The sequence below is a fragment of the Carlito syrichta genome, unplaced genomic scaffold (assembly GCF_000164805.1).
Source record: "Carlito syrichta isolate Samal-C Ts95f unplaced genomic scaffold, Tarsius_syrichta-2.0.1 Scaffold301837, whole genome shotgun sequence".
NCBI lineage: Eukaryota > Metazoa > Chordata > Mammalia > Primates > Tarsiidae > Carlito > Carlito syrichta.
Genome location: NW_007245933.1, coordinates 316123 through 337787, shown reverse-complemented (window position 1 = coordinate 337787; position 21665 = coordinate 316123). Strand labels below are relative to the sequence as shown.

The 21665-nt window shown below is 38.6% G+C and overlaps 1 protein-coding gene across 1 annotated transcript in view; it reads right to left on the bottom strand.

Moving 5' to 3' along the window:
- The window catches only part of USP34 (ubiquitin specific peptidase 34), a 213212-nt gene that overhangs the window by 53230 nt on the left and 138317 nt on the right, over window positions 1-21665 (bottom strand). The window contains 5 exon segments of the mRNA XM_021711053.1: window positions 4512-4607; window positions 4728-4781; window positions 7555-7633; window positions 9542-9695; window positions 11919-12091. Of these exon segments, the coding sequence (XP_021566728.1) occupies window positions 4512-4607; window positions 4728-4781; window positions 7555-7633; window positions 9542-9695; window positions 11919-12091 (556 nt within the window).

Here is a 21665-nt window from a genome sequence, read left to right as displayed (position 1 = left end):
CAGGTGATCCTTCCACCTCAGCCTTCCAAGTAGCTGGAACTACAGATGTGTGCCACCATGGTCAGTTAATTTTGAGATTTATTGTAGAGACAAGGTCTTGCCAAGTTGGCTGGTCTTGAACACCTGGGTTCAAGTATCCTCTTGTCTCAGCTTCCCAAAATGCTGGGATTACAGGCATGAGACACTGCACCTGGCTTGATACTGCATTTTTTTTTAACAATCTGAAGGTTTGTGGCAACCTGTTTCTAACAAGTCTATTATCATTTTTCCAACAGCATGTGTCTTTGTGCCACATATTGGTAATTCTTGCAGTATTTCAAACTTATTATATCTGTCATGGTGATCATCAATGTATGTTACTATTGTGATTGTTTTGCAACACTATGAACTGTACTGCTAAAAGATGGCGAATATTAACATGTTATGTATGTTCTCCTGCTCTACTGACCACCTATTCCTCATCTTTCTCCCTGTCTTGCATTCACTGATGTAACACTTATTTCCTTTGCATTTAAAAGTTATAAATGCAAAGGAAATAAGTGTTATATCAGTGAACACAAGAATAAGAAAATGAAACTGCCTTATTGCCAATATGGAGAAGGTTTTAGTGGTCTGGATAGAATATCAAACCAGTCACATTCTCTTAACCCAAAGCCTAATGTAGAGTCAGGCCCTAACTCTCTTCAGTTCTATGAAGGCTGAGAGAGGTGAAGAAGATGCAGAAGAAAAGTCTTAAGCGAGGTTTAAGAAACCAAGCCATCTCTATAACAAAAGTTCAAGGCAAAGTAACAGTGCTGATGTAGAAGCTGCAGCAAGTTATGTAAGTGGCTATACTAAATAATAGGTTTTTCCATGTAGACAAAACAGCCTTCTATTGGAAAAATATGGTATTTAGGACTTTCACAGCTAGAGAGAAGTCAAATGTTTGGCTTCAAAGATTCAAAGTACAGGATGATTCTCTAAGTAGGGATTAATGTAGCTGTTGACTTTAAGTTGGAGCCAATGATCATTTACTACTCTGAAAACCCTAGGGCCCTTAAGAATGACACTGAATTGACTCTGCCTATGCCCTTATAAATGGAACAACAAAGCCTCAATGAGAGCACATCTGTTTAAAGCATGGTTTACTGGATATTTTAAGCCCACTGTGGAGACCTCTACTTAGGAAAAAAGATCCCCTTCAAAATATTACTACTACTCATTGACAATGCACCTGTCATCCAAAAGCTCTGATGGAGATGTAAAAGGAGATTAATGTTTTCATGCTTGCTAATACGATAGCCATTCTGCAGTCCATGGATCAAGAAGTAATTTTGACTTTTAAGTCTTAATACTGAAGATATATGTTTCATAAGGTTAAAACTGTCATAAAACAGTGATACCTCTGGTGGATCTGGGCAAAATAAGGTGAAAATCTGGAAAAAAATTCACTATTCTAGATGTTATTATGAAGATTTGTGATTCACAAGAGGTGGTCAACATATTAACATTATTTGGAGTTTGGAAGAAGTTGACTCCAACCCTCGTGGCTAACTTTGAGGGGTTCAAGACTTCAGAAGAGGAAGTAACTGCAGATATGGTGGAAATAGTAAGAAAATTAGAAGTAAAGCCTAAAGATGTGACTGAATTGCTGCAATCTCATGATTAACAGATGAAGAGTTTCTTCTTATGGATGAGCAAAGAAGGTGGTTTCTTGAGATGGAATGTTCTCCTGGTGAAGATATTGTGAACACCGCTCAAATGACAACAAAGGATTTAGACTATTACATTAACTTAGTTAAAGCAGTTCTGGGGTTTGAGAGGATTGACTACAACTTTGAAAGAAGCTCTGCTGTGAGTAAAATGCTATCAAAGAACATTGTATGCTACAGAGAAATCTTTTGTGAAAGGAAGACTCAATTAGGTGGCAAACTTTACTACTGCCTTATTTGGAGAAATTACCACAGCCACCCCAATCTTCAGCAACTACCACCCTGATCAGTCAACCCTCATCAGACAGTAGTCATCAACGTAGAGGCAAGACCTTTACCAGAAAAAAGATTACGACTCGCTGAAAACTCAGAAGATCATAAGCATTTTTTGACAATAAAATATTTTATTTTTTTGTTTTGTTTTTGTGAGTCAGAGTCTCATTCTATTGTCCAGGCTGGACAATAGCCACCGTAGCCTCACCCTGCTGGGCTCAGGCGATCCTTCCACCTCAGCCTTCCAAGAAGCTGGAGCTATAGGCATGCGCCATCATGCCTGGCTAACTTTTCCTGACTTAGTATAGAGATGAGGTCTCGCCAAGTTGCCCAGGCTGGTTTCAAACCCGTGAGCTCAGGCAATCCTCTCACCTCAGCCTCCAAAGTGCTGGGATTATACATGAGCCACTACGCCCAGTCAGTCATAAAGTATTTTAAAATTAAGGTATATAGCTAGGCTCGGTGGCTCAGCCTGTAATCCGGCGCCTTGGGCCACCGCAGCCTTGACCTCCTTGGCTCCTGCGATCCTTTCACGTCAGCCTTCTAAGTAGCCAGAACTACAGGGGCATGCTACCACGCCTGGTTAATTTTTTGATTTATTGTAGAGACGAGGTCTCGCCAATTTGCCCAGGCTGGTCTCGAACCCGTGGGCTCAGGCAATCCACTCTCCTCAGCCTCCCAAAGTGCTGTGATTACAGGCTGAGCCACCAAGCCCAGCCAAAGTTACTGATTTTAAAGAACATATGGAGAGCTCTGTGTCTTTCTTAGGGAGTCTTTAAGGGCAAAATAATTTTCTTTGTAATACTACGGTCTTATCTGTCTTTTTTCACTCTCACTTGCTCATGATTGTACAACGAAGGTGCCCAGATGCTACATGATGAGTGAAATCAGAACAGACTGAAAGCAGAAGCTGTTATATGAGAATCTAGCTGTTTTCTATTAAACTAGATATTAAAGAGATTTGCAAAACAAGTAAAACAAGGCCACTTTTTTCCACTGAATTATCTGTTGAGACAAATATATATTATTTACAAAGTTATTATGTTATCATGCAGTGGATTTATTCTTGTTATTTAAAAATAAATAAACATTTAAAAATCTGTTTTAATTCCTAACATGGCAAATATTGATAGCTATAACCATATTAAAACCCACATTAAAAAAAAAAAACACCTTTTTAAGGCCCTCAGTAACATTTAAAACTATAAAGGAGACCAGTAAGTTTGAGAACCAATGATGTAATATAAATAATTATATAGGTTTTATATAAAATTTCATTTTATAGGGCAGGCATCATGGCTCACGCCTGTAATCACAGCACTCTGGTAGATGGAGGCAACAAGGATAGCGGAAGCCCAGGAGTTGGGGACCAGACTGGGAAACACAGTGAGACCTTGTCTCTACAAAAAATAAAAAAACCAGCTGAGCATGGTAGTACATGGCTGTAGTCCCAGCTACTCAGGAAGCTGAGGTGGGAGGATCGCTTGAGCCCAGGAGTTGGAGGCTATGGTAAGCTGTGATCACGACACGCACTCCAGTCTGGGCAACAGAGTGAGACTTCAACTCAAAAGAAAAAAAAATTTTTTTTTTTTTCCATTTTATTTCACAAGTGGGCTAACCTTTGTTGGGTCTTCATATAAGGCAAGGTCTAGATTTGTCTGAATATTTTGGGAGCAACGCCTTGCACAAAATGGGTGATTATAATCAATTTAACTGTGGTTATCATGACGGTTGAGATAAATTTTTATACAAATAGGTAAGCTTAATAGCTGCAAATCTATTGAAACCATCTATAATCAAGAGCATCTAAATCTGCTGGTAAATCCAATTCTAGGAACTGAAAAAAGATAGTACTTTTGGCTTCTGTCATTAACAAACGGGTAGGTAAGATTCCAGTCAAAAGTATCAGGGAACAAAATCCAATCAGTTTTAAGAGTTGATCCCAATAGTAAAAAAAAGTTTTTTCAGATAGTAAAAGCTGAATTGTCTAAATGGAAGAATACATTTTAATCAGGTATTCCTTTCTGGAGAAGATTTACATTTTGTACTCTGGCTCACTCCATTAATACACATTGAGTTGTGTCCTGAATAATGTATTATTACCACTTACTACATTACAAAACAAAGAAAGCTTCATTACTACAAATGAAAGTCTTTTTACTTTTTAATATATAAAAATATATTTTAAGAGCATTTCAAATACAATGCATGCTTGACTGTGTGCGTCTATATCATGAAGCATATCAGAAGGAACACTTACAAATCCATCACCCAAATTAAAAAGCAGAACATTACCAACACACAAATTACTTGTCAGCTCACCCTGATTCTATCAACCCTTTCACCTTTCTTACTCTTTTTTAGTGATAATTATTTTCCACTCTCCTTAAGATTAATACTCATTTTTCATTCACCTGTCCTATTTGTAAATACTCTTAAGGTCTACTCTGAATGAAATAGCTTAATGTTGTAAAGCCAGCTCTTATAGTATTTCTTGCATAAAACAACATACTTTAAAACTGTTGCTCAAGTTAAGTTAATGTATACCTCCAGTAACTCTGATGAAACATCAAATTTGTATTCTCTCCCATTTTCTTCCTCTGGCTCCATACGCTTGTAAAACAGCATATATGCACTGTGCGTCTTTAAAAGGAAAAAAAGAAAAAAAAGGGCACTTTCATTTTGCAAAGTCTAACTCTAAAGGTAGACAACATGAAAGAAAGAAACAATGTAAAATTATATATATGAAGTAAATGTTTATACCTTTTCAAAGGAGAAATCCATAAACTTATCTGTAACAGAATCATAGGTCTTGGTCTGTTTAAAAGAACAAAAGTTTTACTTCTTTAAAAGATGGGAATATACAAGTTATTTCATAAACAGTTACTTAATAGTTTTCAAGTAACACTGTATTCATAAAAATCCTATTTAACAAACTAGTCAACATACACTAATATCATAATTGGTATCTTGCTTTGTTCTGTTTTTCTTGTTTTTGGCATTTTTTTAAAAACAAAGAAAATACTATAAAATTGTGAATGAGAAAATTTTACTGTAACAAAAACAGAAAACAGTGTGGCAAGAAAATAGTCTGCCTTGTCCTAATTTTTATGAATGTGATAAATAAGTGGAAATAAACACTAAATTTAAACCTCATTTTTAGCAACATTATAAATGAGAAAAGCATATTACTAACTCATTGGTGTGGCACTGTAATTTATTCTGAGGTTTCAAAATACTACCCATACACACCTCTACCAATCCTTCACAACAGAATTTTGAGTCTCAGGGCTATTAACAATTTTTGGCAGAGGAAATCAATCTGACAGTATACATTTTAAGCAATACATGCGGCACATTTTATTACTGACTTATTTTAAGGCATTACCACAGCTACCCTAAACTTCAGCAATCACCACCCTGATCAGTCAGTAGCCATCAAAACAGAGGTTAGACCGTCCACCAGCAAAATGATTACAACTTAATGAAAGCTCAGATGATCATTAGCATTTTTTAGTGGTAAAGTATTTTGGGGTGACACTAGAAGAAGTATCAGAAAAAGGCAAGAGTCAACCAAAAATATCATACACACATAAAAATGATGGAAAAAAAGAGATCACAAAGGCATGAGAAGTAATGAGCAAAGATCTGAGATGTATTCTCTTATTTAAGAGAAGAAAGACGATAAGACAAAAGGAAGCTGTATAAAGGATCAAACAGAGGTAACTGAACATGTGAATATGAAGAATTCAATGGTGGGGACTCTGAGAACTTAAGGGCCACTTCCTAAGGAGCAGGGAGATGAAAATTCTAGTGGTAGTTCTAGAGAACTCTGGGTATGCTGTAACAGAAAAAAATGAGAAAAACAAGCACCACGCAAAAAAGCACCACGATGGGCAATGTAACAACAAGAAGGGACAGAAGCAGATGTTTACTGAGACCAAAAATTCAAAACTTGTTAAAGGTACTTTACCGTAAAATATGCAAACTCATAAGAAAAGGAAAGGAATCTGCAATCTGAAAAACTATCTTTTAAGAGAAGAGCCTTGCAAAGTTTACTTGCTCTTCTTTTGTTTCTTTTTTTTAAGAAATGTCCAAGGAGGAACGTCTAAAGATGCAACTGGTTTAGTGGTGGCTTGAAAGGTAACTAAATATGTACTTCCCAATCCTACTCATTTCTAAACTGTCAGCAAGTGGACTACTTTTCTTTATTCATTCAGAATAAGACAAGAGCACCGAAAAGTGAGATGAAAGCCCTCCACTAAAACCCAGAATGCATATCATTTCTCAGCCTCTGAATGAAACCAACTATAAAATCCAGAATATGAATGATCATTTCATAATAAACATGGTAATTAAATAAAAAATGAATTGGGCAAAATGAAAATAACTACTTAATATTTGACTTGCGAGAATCAATAGAGTATTTCGAAACAGTTTTCAAAAAAATGTATACTAGGATAAACTTCCTATGGAGAAATGAAATTATTACATAATACGCTAACCTCGATTATGTAACAGAGATGTTCTTTTTCAATCCTATATTTTTTGTCAACCAGGTTGTGAATGCTGTTACAAAAAGCACTAAAATAACAATTCTTGCAGGGCTCGGTGGCTCAGCCTGTAATCCCACGCTTTAGGGGGCCAAGGTGAGTGAACTGCCTGAGCCTGCGTGTATGAGACCCGCCTGGGCAACTTGGTGAGACCTCATCTCTACAATAAATCAAAAAAATTAGCTGGGCGTGGTAGCGCACACCTATAGTTCCAGCTCCTTTACTTGGAAGGCTGAGGCGGAAGAATTGCTGGAGCCCAGCAGGTCGAGGCTGCGGTGGCCGGGAGCGGCCACTGCACTCCAGTCTGGGCAACAGAGTGAGACTCCAACTCAGAAAAACAATTCTTTAAAATTCAGCTTAAGCTGGGTGCAGTGGCTCAAGCCTGTAATCCCAGTACTTTGGGAGGCCGAGGTGAGAGGACTGCCTGAGTCCAAGGGTTCCAGACCAACCCGGGCAACTTGGTGAGACCTCATCTCTACAATAAATCAAAAAATTAGCCGGGTACTGGGTATGGTGGTGAGTGCCTGTAGTTCCAGCTACTTTAAAGGCTGAGGTGGAAGGATCCTTAGCCCAGAAGGTGGAGGCTGTGGTGGCCGTGAGCATGCCACTGCATGCCAGCCTGGGTGATGGAGTGAGATTCTGACTCAAAAATAATAATAATAAAATTCAGCTTAAGCCAACTTCCTTGCCAATTTTTTAGCACCTTAAGTCAGTAAAAAGTAATTTCTTTTTGCTCTAATTCCACAGAATTCATTGAGTAAGCAATTTACTCAATACTTTTTCTCACAGCCCTTAATTCAATTCCTGTACTGTTATTTAGTTTTTTTGGTCTTATTTTCTTATTCAGATGGTTGTTGAAGGCAGAAATAGCACTTTAAAATTTTTCTCAGTATCTAGTGAATACTGTGAACAATCTAAACTCCCAATAAATATTTATTTAAATAAATTTTAGATTTAATCATAACAGTTAAGTGACTCTGCTATTGCATTTTATAAAACAAAGCACAAATCATTTATAATTTCTGAATAAAACTTACTGTCATCTCTCCACCAAAACATTCAGAGGCAAGTTGAGCAGAATCAAAAGGTTTTACCTCAGCATCATTAAAAAGATACCTAAAAATAGAGCATATATTATTGATCACGTATGTATGTACTGAATCTCCTTGTATTATGTCTGTTTTCCGAATATTTAGATTAGATACCAATCTGTTGCAAGTATCAAATTATTACTTCATGAGGTAAATTATAAGTTATTTTTACACCTGTAATCTACTAGAAATTGGGAATATGATTTTTTAAATTTTTCTGAAAGTAGGATTTATTCAGAAGACAGAAAAGCTCCCCCAACAGGAGGGGACCCGAGGGGGTTGCCAGGAATTTGATTTTAAAACATAGTCGTAAGCCGGGCTTGGTGGCTCAGCCTATAATCCCACGCCTTTGGGAGGCCAAGATGAGTGGATTGTCTGAGCCCGCGGGTTCGAGACCCACCTGGGCAACTTGGCGAGACCTCATCTCATCTCTACAATAAATCAAAAAAATTAGCCGGGCGTGGTAGTGCGCGCCTGTAGTTCCAGCTACTTGGAAGGCTGAGGCGGAAGGATCATAAGAGCCCAGCAGGTCGAGGCTGCAGTGGCCGGGAGCGGACACTGCACTCCAGTCTGGGTGACAGAGTGAGACTCTAACTCAAAAAAATAAATAAATAAATAAATAAAATAAAGTAAAACATAGTTGTAACCACTTTAAAATCTGATAGATCTGGGCAGCCATTGCCTTGCTAGAGTGTGGTGTGGCCATATGCTCTTTGAGCCATGGCTGTCATCATGCTTCCTGGCTTTGGTCTCCCTCCTCCACCTTGGGGAGGTGAATCTTCTTTCTTCCTTCTCTTTCTTTCTCTAATTTACTTTTAAATAAAGTTTTCTTTCTTAACCTTAAAAAAAATCTGATAGATCTACTTACAATCTAGAATTAATAAAAACAAGGAATAAAAAGTTGCTTAAATATAACATGTAAAACTATTAGGAAAGATAAAGAGGTGAGAATTCTCAAATATAATCATTTCTAAATTTATACTTAAAATATTCAAAACATATTCATGAAAACATATTCAAAAAGTAAAAGCAACTATGGGCATGATGGCTGAAGGACTGAGAAGTAATTGAGTGAAACTATTGTGCTAACTACAAATCAACAAAGAGTTGTACATTTTCTTCAAAGTAATATAATCAACATTTAGAACAGTACCTACCACACAGACAGTCCCTATACACCAGGGCTTACCTAAACATCATCCCAAGACTAAAAAATAGCTAAGTGTGTGTAGGAGGAAAAGGGAAGGTGAAAAGTGTGGAGCATGCAGGTAACTTCTAACTGGTAATATAAAAGGACTCTGTGGCCACCCCAAAGAAGCTATTCAGTGAACTGCTCTTGAATGAATGAACATAAAGGAAAGATTTGGCCAGGCTCGGTAGCTCAGCCTGTAATCCTGCGCCTTGGGAGGCTGAGGTGAGTGGATTGCCTGAGTCCGCGGGTTCAAGACCCGCCTGGGCAACTTGGCGAGATCTCATCTCTACAATAAATCAAAATGAGCCGGGCGTGATAGCGCGCGCCTGTAGTTCCAACTACTTGGAAGGCTGAGGCGGAAGGATCGCCGGAGCCCAGCAGGTCAAGGCTGCGGTGGCCAGAAACGGCCACTGCACTCCAGTCTGGGTGACAGAGTGACACTCCAACTCAAAAAAGAAAAAAAAAAAAGGTAAGATTTGGAATACTGTCTATGAAACTTTGTTCATTTTCTAAGAAAAACATTCTAATTCTCAAGAATTCAGCAACTCATAAGTTTAAGAACTGATTTATATTGTCTTTTGAAAGTCACCTTTAAAAATTTTGTCTCTTTTCCTATCTCAATATAAAGTTTTTTAGAAAGAACTGAAAATATATCTCAAGAGAAAACTGACAAAAACTTCCACCTTAAAAACAGGAGGAAGAAGTTTCTAAAAATTCAAAGTAGAAATATTTAAAACTTACCATTTATTGTTTTTATAAGCATGTGGATTGACTATATCTCTGATGAAGCTGTAATAATGCCCACCATCTGCTGTTCCTGTGTGAACAGTCACTCCTATCAAGTCATACTCATAGCTCTCTGTGTCTTTTGAATGATCACTGACTTCCTTAAAACCTGTAATGATTTACACAAAATAATGGAAATAATCTAGATAACTGCACAGAAGTAACATCTTAGAATCACATTTTATAATGAATTTTATGTATTTCGTAGGCAGAAATGTGTTATATATCAAACAGGTACGAAACAAATCTATTTGCTAGACATTCACCATTCACAGACTACTACTATAAGACATTTATTATACAGTTAGAAAATCAACCATGTGTTTGTGTATAATTATGGATAACCTCAGTATGATATATAAATATAAAATACCTTTTTGTTTAATATGACTAGCCTTGGAAATAGGTAGTATAAAATGCTTCATTCAAGTTTCTTATTATTATTTTTGAGTCAGAGCCTCATTCTGTCACCCAGGCTAGAGTGCAGTGGTATGCACACAGCCACCACACCCTCGACCTGCTGGGCTCAGGTGATTCTTCCACTTGAGCCTTCCACATAGCTGGAAGCCACAGGCATGCACTACCACGCCCAGCTAATTTTTTGATTTAAGTAGAGACGAGGTCTCACCATGTTGCTCAGGCTGGTCTAGAACCCCTGAGCTCAGGTAATCCTCTCACCTCCGGCTCCGGGTGAGTCATAGCACCCTGGCTAAGCTTATCTTTATTAAGGAGAAGTCAAACATAAGACCTGAAAAGACACTGGCATCGTTTTGTTTTTCAGTATGAATGTCAAGAAAAACAAAATGCCGGGCATAGTGGCTCACGCCTGTAATCCTAACACTTTGGGAGGCAGAGGTGAGAAGATTACCTGAGTCCAGGGGTTCAAGACCAGCCTGGGCAACTTGGCAAGACCTTGTCTCTACAATAAATCAAAAAATTAGCTGAGTGTGGTGATTCACACCTACAGTTCCAGCTACTTGGGAGTCTGAGGTGGAAGCATCACCTGAGCCCACTGCAGCCTTAAACTTCTGGGCTCCAGTGATCCTCCTTGCCTCAGGTTCCTGAGCAGGTAGGACTACAGATGCATACCACCATGCCTAGCTAAATTTTCATATGGTTTGATAAGAGGTCTAAAAAGTAGGATGTACATATACAATGCCCACCTCTTAATTTCACCTGTCACCTCTACTGGGCCACTTCTTTTAAGTTACAAACATATACTCAAAGCCTAAATGTAATAATCCCGCGCCTTTGGGAGGCCGAGGTGAGTGGATTGCCTGAGCCCGCGGGTTCGAGACCCGCCTGGGCAGCGAGATCTCATTTCTACAATAAATCAAAAAATCAGCCGGGCGTGGTAGCACATGCCTGTAATTCTGGCTACTCGGAAGACTGAGGCGGAAGGATCGCTGGAGCCCAGCAGGCGAGGCTGCGGTGGCCGGGAGTGGTCACTGCACTCCAGTCTGGGCGACAGAGTGAGACTCCAACTCAAAAAAAAAGAGACTGAAGTTGTCACACGGCCTATAAACGGAACAATGTTCTGGCCATTGCCTTTTGCCCATCTCACTACCCAGCACCCCCCATCCTCCCACCCAAGAGCTCATGTCTTCTTTTCAACTTAACTCTTACTCAAGCTTCATAAACTCTGCTTAAATCTCACCTTCTCATGAAAGCCCTGAGTCCTCTAGATCTGTGATACATTCACTGTCCTATTTGAAAACCCATCACATTTGTAATTTCTCGTTCCATAAAAGACTTAATCAGCTTAAACTCCACAAAGGCAGCAATCACGTTTATCTTGTTTGTTACTGTGCCCCCAATAATTAGAAGAATGCCTAGAACATAGTCCTAGTGGATACTTATTGGCTGGCTGACTGAATGCACCACATTGTCTTTAAAAATACTCTTTCAGGGAGGGCATGGTGGCTCACACCTGCAAACTCAGCACTAGGAGATGAAGGTGAGAGGATTGCCTGAACCCAGGGGTTCAACACTAGCCTGGGCAACTTGGTGAGACCTCATCACTATAATAAATCAAACCATTAGCTGGGTGTGGTGATGTGCACCTGTGGTGCCAATCACTTGAAAGACTGAGATGGAAGGATCACCTGAGCCCAGCAGGTCGAGACTGCGGTGGCCATGAGCATGCCACTGCATTCCAGCCTGGGTGACAAAGTGAGACTCCAACTGAAAAAACAAAACAAAACAAAATTCTCCTTTCTAAGAGTCAGTTTAATGTTGTTAACTGTGTAGTTAATGTCCATTTTAAAATTATAACTACCCTGTTATGGAGACTTACAATAAACACAGATAAAAGAAAGAGAGGGAAAATTACCTTCTTTCCTGTCACTCTTTCCCATAAGAAAATCTTCTGTATAGGGTGTCATATCCAAACGTAATGGGAAGGAAAAGTGTGTATTCACTTTCTCTTTCATCATTGTGACCATATTAAATGTATACCTCATAGTATTAAAACTCAGAATGCGGGGCAATTTCTTAAAACATGCCCTAAAAGACAAAAAAAAAAAAAAAAAATTAAATATCTTCCAAAAATACGTTACTTGGGTTCATCTATGTTTATGCTATACGCATTTCGACATTCAACTCAGAGTAAATAAGTACAGTAGGCCCTTATCCACAGGAGATGTGTTCCATGACCGCCCATATTTGCCTGAATCTATAAAAATTACCAAACTCTATACACACTATGTTTTTTCCTATATAGACATATTGATAATAAAGTATAATTTATACATTAGGCACAATGAAGTTTAACAATAATTAATAATAAAATAGAATAGTTTTAACAATATACTGTTTACAATTTCACAGAGAGAAGATTGTTCTTATTGTAGGTCTTAGTAACCTCAGTATATGATTTTTTTTTCTTTTCCTATTAATTGAGAACTTTAAGACACCTTATGGCTTATCTTTGGCATATCCAATTGCCAGCATCACTACTCATGTGCTTTGGAGCCAATATTAAGAAAAATGAGTGTTTCTTGAACATAAAGCATTGCAATATCACAGAGGTAAGTAACCAAGGGGGTTACTAAGTGACTAATGGTTCAGTAGCATATGCAGCATGGATATACTGAACAAAGGGATTATTTACATCTAGGTTGGGGACTGTGCAAGATTTCATCACTAATCAGAACAGTGGGCAATTCAACAGTTGGGCAAAAAATGTTTCTAGAATTTTCTATTTAATATTCTCAGAATGCAAACCAAAAAATTAAAATTTAAGCCCCTCACCTGACTGAACAGACCCTTCTGGGCCAAGGGAAACCTGAAAAACTAAACTCCAGGCCTTAATAGAAAAGGAGGTTGGATATGCCTTGTTATACTCACTCTCTGGTGGAGTTTAAGGCGCAAGTGACTAACATTAACATTAAAATAGAGACCATAAAACTGACCAAAAAACAGACTGTAAGGCAATTATATACCAAATTCCAACCTGACTCTGTTATAGCATCCCGTGACAGATAGCAGGCCCTAAAGGACATAAAAATACCCCAAAATGTTTCTTTGGCATACTTTGAAGTGACTCTAGCAAAGCCTTGTCTTGGGAAAATTTGAATCTGTTGAGAATATCTTTTAAGACATATACCATCTATTCTCTAGGAAGTCTGCTACTTAGAATTCATCTGCATAACAAGATCCTTGACTTTCACAATTTTTCATATCTTTAACTCAAGCATTTTTTAAACTGATTTCAAATTCTTTTTTTTTTTTTTGAGTTGGAGTCTCACTCTGTCACCCAGACTGGAGTGCAGTGGCTGCTCCCCGCCACCACAGCGTCGACCTGCTGGGCTCCGGTGATCCTTCCACCTCAGCCTTCCAAGTAGCTGGAACTACAGGCGCGTGCTACCACACCCGGCTAATTTTTTGATTTACTGTAGAGATGAGGTCTCGCCAAGTTGCCCAGGCGGGTCTCGAACCCGCGGGCTCAGGCAATCCACTCACCTCAACCTCCTAAGGCGTGGGATTACAGGCTGAGCCACCGAGCCCAGCTCTGATTTCAAATTCTTTACACAGAGTTTAACGCTTTCCACCAACTGACAATCAGAACATTTTTAAATCTACCTATGATCTATAAGCAACCCCCTATGTCCTGCCTTTCTAGGTCCAACCAGTGTACCCTTACATGTCTAGGTCCAACCAGTGTACCCTTACATGTATTGATTTGTCTTGCCTGTCTGTAACTTGTCTCCCTAAAAATGTATAAAACCAAGCTGTTGATATAGAGACTCTCTAATATCTGTCCATATTGTCACAGTCCCTAGAGAAGGGCATGGCCAGGGCACAAGAACTCCTGTACATTCCTCAATAATATTCCTGAGAGCTAATAAAAGGTGTGCTTCTCCTTATGTCTTATGCACTCCCAGTAAGTAGCTTCAGGGGATCCTTGACTTCCCTGTAGCCATGCCCCATCAACTGAAAGATGAAAATCTCCTTCTATTCCCTTTTTCTGAGTAGCTTTAAGTTTGAATAATATGTTATCAATGTAATCATAAGCCTTGTGAATTATATAACTTTTGTATCAATGTAATCATAAGCTTTGTGATTTGTATAACTTTTGCATAATGCATGATGTCTTAGGCCCTTTCCTCTACGACAAGCTTGACTGTCACTTCTCCCGGGCCCTACTGATAAAAGCTATGAGATTCCTCTGATACCTGGCACCAGGAAGTCTGGACAGAAAAATGTCACTATCGATAAATATGGCTGAAACTCAAGTTCTATACAATGTTCTGCTGTTCACGTAGCTAATGTATAGGTACTAACAACTCTGGACTATAAAAGTGAACTGTAAAAGCCTAGAGGATGAACAGAACCAATTTGAAAGACCTCGGAGTCTGACTCTGCTCCCTGGATTCTAACTCTGAAATAAACTTTTTATCAGTTCCCTGCCCCTTTGATTTACTGGTATTAAAGGGGAGTAGTCAAGCGTTACTCAGATCATAACACTGTGGCCAAGCATGGTGGCTCACACCTGTAATCTCAGCACTTAGGGAAGCTCAGGCAGGAGGACTGTGAAAGGAGGGACTCCGAGAACCTTAGAATAAACTTAGTGCACATTTTGTTTCAGCACAACCATTTTTGCTTAGACTGACACACTTTGAATTTAGCACAGGTTAAACACATAGATAAATTTCTAGTAGGCAGATTTAAGGAAGCTTTCAGACATTTTACTGCAGGTTAAGTTGCCAGCCTACTCCACCCACTTGGCAAATTTCCATTAGATGCAGCTCAACCTTCCAATTCATAGTTTAGCATAATAATCTCTGAGAAACTTTCAAGTTTCTTGTTAAAGGTGGAAGGTCAAAGACCACACCCTAGCTAGCTGAAGCCATAGAAACAATAATAAGACCACCTAGTTGCTAAGCTTATGGATTGGAAATGTCTGACAGGTCTTTTGCAGGAAAAACTCCTCTTCTTGTTTTCTCCCATTTAGCCCACCACCATGGCAGCAATTATGTGACTAACCACCCATCTACCTGCTGTTCGTTATCTTATGTCAGTACCTGTGCTTACCTGCCCCTTCATGATGAGGCAGAGCAGACTAACACCTAATTATCTTAATGACCTCTCCGCATTAAAGGGAAAGAACAAAAGGATTCAACTACAAGCAACCAGTGGCCATTGCCTTGCTAAGCTATTGTGTGGCTATGTGCTCTTTGACCTATGGCCAGGCCATGTTTTCTAGCTTTGGTCCTTTCCTCTACCTTGGGGAGGTAAATTCACTTTTTTTTCCTCTCTCTAATTTACTTTCTAAATAAACTGTATTTTTTAATTTAATTTTTGCTCAATATTTTGCATTTTTCTTGTAGCACCAGATTAAACACAGGATATCTACACCCCCACTGGGCCTGATCTAACATTCTGGAGGCCCTTGCTGGGAGTGTGACCCTAACCGATTGCTCGAGACCAGGCTGAGCAACATAGTATGCTCTTGTGTCTACAAAAAATAAAAAATAAGCCTGGTGTGGTGGTGTGTGCCTGTACCCTCGGCTACTCAGAAGGCTGAGGCAGAAGAACTGTCTGAGCCCAGGAGGTTGAGAGTGCTTGTGAGCCATGCTCATACCACTGCATTCCAGTCTGGGTGATACACTGAGACTCTGACTCAAAAAAGCAAACACTAACATACAAAAAAAAGGGGGGCCATAATTCAACCATTTTGGGCACATGTTTACAGGACACCTTGGGACTGTGCCATGGGCCTATGCCACTCATACCTGGCTCAGAATAAACCTCTTCAAGTATTTTACAGTTTTGTTTGCTCATCCACAAAACCTTGGTTGACCACAGGTAACCAAAACCACAGAAAGCAAAACCACAAGCAGGAGACTAATGTAGTATTCTAAATCACATTCTTATTAAAACTATATACATACATACCCTCTCTTACATGACTTTTTCCATTCTGAAAGGATAAGCCTGTATTTAGATAAGAAAAATAAAACATTCCAGTAGTCTGTGATAAACACCATGATGAAGATACACAAAGGTTGCTGAAAAGAAGAACCTAAAATGGAATTTCTCTGGTCTTCTTGAGCTCATAAAGGACAACAGTCTTTTCCTGAAAAGCTGGGTGAGGCACAAGATATTGAGATTAACATCTAAAGAATCTGTCTTCCAGTTACTGGATCAGCCCTTCTCATATGAGGCTGGCTGGCCCATCCTTCCAGTCATCAGGGAGGTTAGAGAGAGACTCCATCACCATGTTAACAGTTCCTGTGCTTACCTGCCCCTTACGTGATGATGTAAAACAGACCACCACCCAATCACCTTGACAACCTGTCCCCACCAAAGGAAAGCTTTAAAGAGCATTCAACCTTAAGCAACCGTGGGCATACTTTTCCTTAAGCTCTGGTCACCTCCCCCAATCTTGGGGATGTGGATTCTCCCTCCTGCTTCAATCTACTATCTAAATAAACAATCTTTCCTAATCTAATTTCTGTGCAATTCTTTGCCTCTTACCACGGCACTGGCTCAGCTCACCATCTCACTGACCTAACAGTTGCCACGCATGAAAAGGAATCATATTGTACTCCAAAGCCAAGGAGGTTTTAAGTTCAGAGTTTTCTTTTCCACCTTAAATTAGAATCAAAATACTTGTTTTTGTGAACTAAAACTGCAAAGGCTGGCTGTATCCTTTACGGAGGTATGATCCTAAATCAGATACTTAACTGAGCTTAATTAATGGGTTGTAAAATGGAGATTAATGTACCCCATACTATCTTTGAAACAATGCCTGGCAAATAGCATTCAATTAAGTGTCAACTGTTATTACTAGAACAGCAGCAGCAGCAGCAGAAAAGCAACTAGCCATCTAAGTCTTATGGTATAAACTATTGCTAGCTCAAGATTTTTAACCAATCTCAGTTTAAACAACAAAAATATACTTGGATTTACAAAATATGAATTTCAGGGAATAATTCTTCACTGTACTTAAAGATCCAAAGAGAATTTGTTTAAACCAGGATCTAAGTTAAAAGGCATAGGAACAGAGAGACACGAAGGAGAGGAAAGATGATATAAGAGGAGGGAATAAGAAGTTCAAAATTTCAAAATTATGGATTTTTGGGAGATTGGCAGATAAGAAAGTTGGAGAAGTATATAACAGAATCAAATGTGTGTAATGTTAGAGTATGAACTTTATTTTAAGAGCTTTGAAGAATCACTAATGGACTCATGGTGGGCAGTGAAAGCATGCATTGTGTCAAAGGAGAAAAGAGATTGATATAGAGACCTGCTAATGACTGTCCATAATGCCACAGCCCCTAGAAAGGGCATGTCAAGGGTTCAAGAGCCTCTATACATCATTTCTGAAGACATTCCTGAGAGCTAATAAAAGGTGCCTTTCCCCTTATCTTCTATGCCCAATAAACTAAGAGATACAGTTCTAAGTACATTCCTGAGAGTCCCTATACGCTCTCAGTAAATAGCTTCAGGGAATCCTTGACTTCCTTCACAGACTATGCCCAATCAACTGAAAAATGTAAATTCCCATTTGCTCCCTTTTTTTAGTAGTCATAGGTTCGAATAATATAGTATCAATATAATCATAAGTCTTGTGATTTATATAACTTTTGTATCAACGTAATTGCAAGCTCTGTGATTTGTATAACTTTTGTGTAATGCATGATGCCTTAGGCCTTGAAAGCTCCCTTTACTCTATGGCAGGCTTGATTAATGTTTCTGGGGGTGGGGAGACTTACTGATAAAAGCTGTGAGATACCTCTGGTACCTGACAACAGGAAGTCTGGATCATAAAATGTCACTACAGGTAAAATGCGGCTGTAACTTAAGTTCTATACAATGCTCTGCTGGTCAAGTGGCTAATGTACCCGTATCAACAAACTTGGACTTATACACATGGACTGTAAAGCTTGAAGGGAGAGTAGAGCCATTTTAGAAAAGCCTCAAGTCTGGTTCTGCTCCCTGGATTCGAAATCAGAAGTAAACTTTTCTACCCGTCTTCCTTCCTTTCGATTTTTGGCATCAAGGGTTAGCAGCCGAGCATTCACTCGGACCACAAGATGAATAAATCTGCAAAGACTGGAGGACAGTTTGTGGAGAACAGCAAAGCATTCTATTAGGAATCAATAGCATGCCAGTATAACTGGTACTAAGGTGGTAGATAAAATTACTCAGGAAAAATGAATAGATTGGGAAAACCAGAGGTTTGAACACAGAGCAGCAGAATATGATCCTGACAATAATACATACATAGTTCACTTCTTTAATCAGTTCATTTCTTATGAACACTTACTTTGCTATTACACATATATAATAACTATGGTAAGAGTACAAATGACTGAAGACTTTGCCTTGGTGAGATGAGACAGGTATCTCAGAAAAACAGCAGAATCTTATTACCCAAAAGAAGGGAATGTTTCAAGAAGTAGGGGGTTATGTGATATATTCAATACATTTATTTATTCCAACTAGAAAGAGATTCTCAAAACAACTTGACTCAGCCTCTCAGTTATCTTTTAGCAACTCATGTATTATATTCCTCTAGAGTAGCTAACTTCTGAATGACTCAATTTCATGAGTCTCTGACTCTTATCCTAACTTAATTCTCATTAGATGAGTTTGTCTTTGTCCTAGAACTGTCTGCACAGCTATGCTTTCATTTGATTATGTCCACCTATGTTCTTTTCTCTCTAGCAACCAACTACACTTACTGAAACAGAAAAAGAATTCCATTTCTTTCAACGCGTACTGACCTAGAAAACTGCTCTTAAGTAACTTTAATATCTTATTGAATGATGACTTTTCATTCTCTGCCGTCAAACATGCTCAGATCTCTTTCATCTAGAAATATCCTTTGTTTGATCTCAATGACCTTTCTAGTTTCCATCTTCCTTGCTGTCTTTATTGCCAAACTTTCAAAATGAATGGTTTATACTTGATGTCATGTACCCTGACAATGCTGCTTCTATTCCTACAACCTGAAAAAACACTACCATCTTGAAAAGTCCAATGCTTTTATTCAGTTGCCATTTTCTTTCACCTCTGTGAACCATGTTAAATGAATACCTTCTTCTTGAGATTCTCTTCCAAGTTTTGAGTTATCGTTTTATCCTGATTTTCTTTCTTTCCTTGCTTCTCTTCTGTCACTTTTTCCTTTGTACTTTTGGGTTGGCTTAGCTCTCAATTCTTTGCAACAATATTATTACTCAGGCAGATGTTCTAATGGCTTTGATCAACACAATACAAATAGTCTCAAAATTTAAATGTCAATCATTAGATGCCATCATATGCTACCAATCTTATTTTACACTACTGGTCAATATAAATCCTCTATTCAGTGGGGACTGGCCTGATTCCAGATATTTTTTATATTCAAGGGCATTTCTATTTCTCTACCTTTGCTCCTAGTAAATAACTGCACAAAATGTTATTTACAATCCAATTTTCATTTGTCATTCAAGGTGGAATTAAAATCTTTACCAAACTACCCTGTCCTAGACCTACTATGTTATGACTCTTAAGAAACTTCCATTACAGAGGTCAGGATGTCTTCAGTTTCTGAGCAGACTCTTTATTATACTCCACTGAGTGTACAGCAGAGTGGTAAGAAATCAGAAAAGCCTTAGTAAATATTTGATAAATCAGAAGGACAAAAATTTGAAAAAATGCAAGGGTGCTTGAAAGTATACTGACACTGTTTCTATACCAATCTATTGATTTTGTTTCCCTCAATCTATACAATTTATTTTATCCATGAGAATATTCTTTAGGAAAAAGTTGAGTATTACAGAGATTAAATGAAAAATAACAAAATATAAAAGAAAAAGGCCGGGCATGGTGGCTCAAACCTGTAATCCCAGCACTTTGGGAGGCCCATGTGAGAGGATTGCCTAAGTCCAGAGGTTCAAGATCAGCCTGGGTAACTTGGTGAGACCTCATTTCTACAATAAATCAAAAAATTAGTTGAGGATGGTGGCTCAAGCCTGTAGTTCCAGCTACTTGGAAGGCTGAGGCAAAGGATCACCTGAGCCCAGCAGGTCAAGGCTGTGGTGGCCGTGAGTGTGTCACTGCACTCCAGACTGGACAACAGAGTGAGACTCCAACTCAAAAAAAAAGAAAAAGAAGAAAACAAAAATAAAAAGGGTAAGATGTTTGGCATGCAATAGCAAAGGAAATAGAGCAATATTTATTTGAAGATAGCTAAAGTATTATTTTTCTTTTTTTTTGAGTCAGAGTTACTCTGTTGCCCAGGCTGGAGTGCAGTAGCATGCTCATAGCCACTGCAGCCTCGACCTGCTGGGCTCAGGTGATCCTCCCACTTCAGCTTTCCAAGTAGCTGGAACTACAGGCATGCGCTACCACGCCCAGCTTATCTTTTGATTTATTGTAGAGACGAGGTCTCTCACCAAGTTGTCCAGGCTGATCCTGAACCCCTGAGCTCAGGCAAACTTTTTGCCTCAGCCTTCCAAAGTGCTGGGATTACAGGCTTGAGACACCATGCCCTGTCAAAGTATTATTTTTCAAGAAATTCTGTAAAAAATTTAAACTGAGAAAGAATATTTTAATCAATGTTCCAAAGTACAAACTATCCAAAATAACATCAATATAGAGTGGAAAGGAAAAAAGAACAAGCTTAAACATGGTATAAAAACTGACTCCACAATTCTTTAACTTAACAGTTCACAAACTCCCAAATATGACTTCACCCCAGACCTCTTTCCTAGCTCTAATCATAAGAGCCACCTACCTGCCTGTAGGACCTTTCTACCCAAATGTCCTAATGAGAATTCAAATTCAACTTGATTAACTATCTCTCTGAAATTTGCTAATCTGTATTTCCTATCATAAGGACCAGAATTCGGAAAGTTTATTCTTCCTGTGCCTCCATGTCTTAACATGTAAAATGGTGATAATAACATTATCTACTGCCAAGGAGTACTGTAAGAAATGACTGAATTAAATCACAAAAAATTCTGAGAGAAGTGCTTGCTAAATACAAACTACTATGGAATGGTTAGTTGGTACACTTGTCTCTCTGTAGATGCAATTTCATCTTCTGTGGTTTCAGCTACCTGTGGTAAACTGCAATCCAAAAATATTAAATGAAAAATCCCAGAAATAAACAAATCATAAGCTGCATGCTGTTCTTTGTATTATGTAAAATCTTGTACCATCCTGCTCAGAATGTGGATATCCCTCTGTCCAGCATATCTGTGCTGTAGACACTACCTATCCATTGGTTACTCTTGGTTATTGGATGGACTATCACAGTAGTGCCATGCTTGTGTTCAAGTAAACCTTATTTTACTTAATAATAGCTCCAAAGCACAGGAATACTGTGCCTAATTTACAAACTAAACTTTATCATAGGTATGTTATGCATTGCAAACAAGATAGCATATGCAGGGTTCAATACAATCTAAGGTTTTAGGCATCTACTAGGAGGTCTTGCAACATTTCCCTTGAAAATAAGAGGGGACTACTATATTACCTAAGAATGAGGTACAAAAGCTAGGCATCTGAGAATCAATGCAGATAATGCCAAAAATATTATTGTCCTTATGTTCCATGTTTCTCCTAAAAATCTAGACTTTTT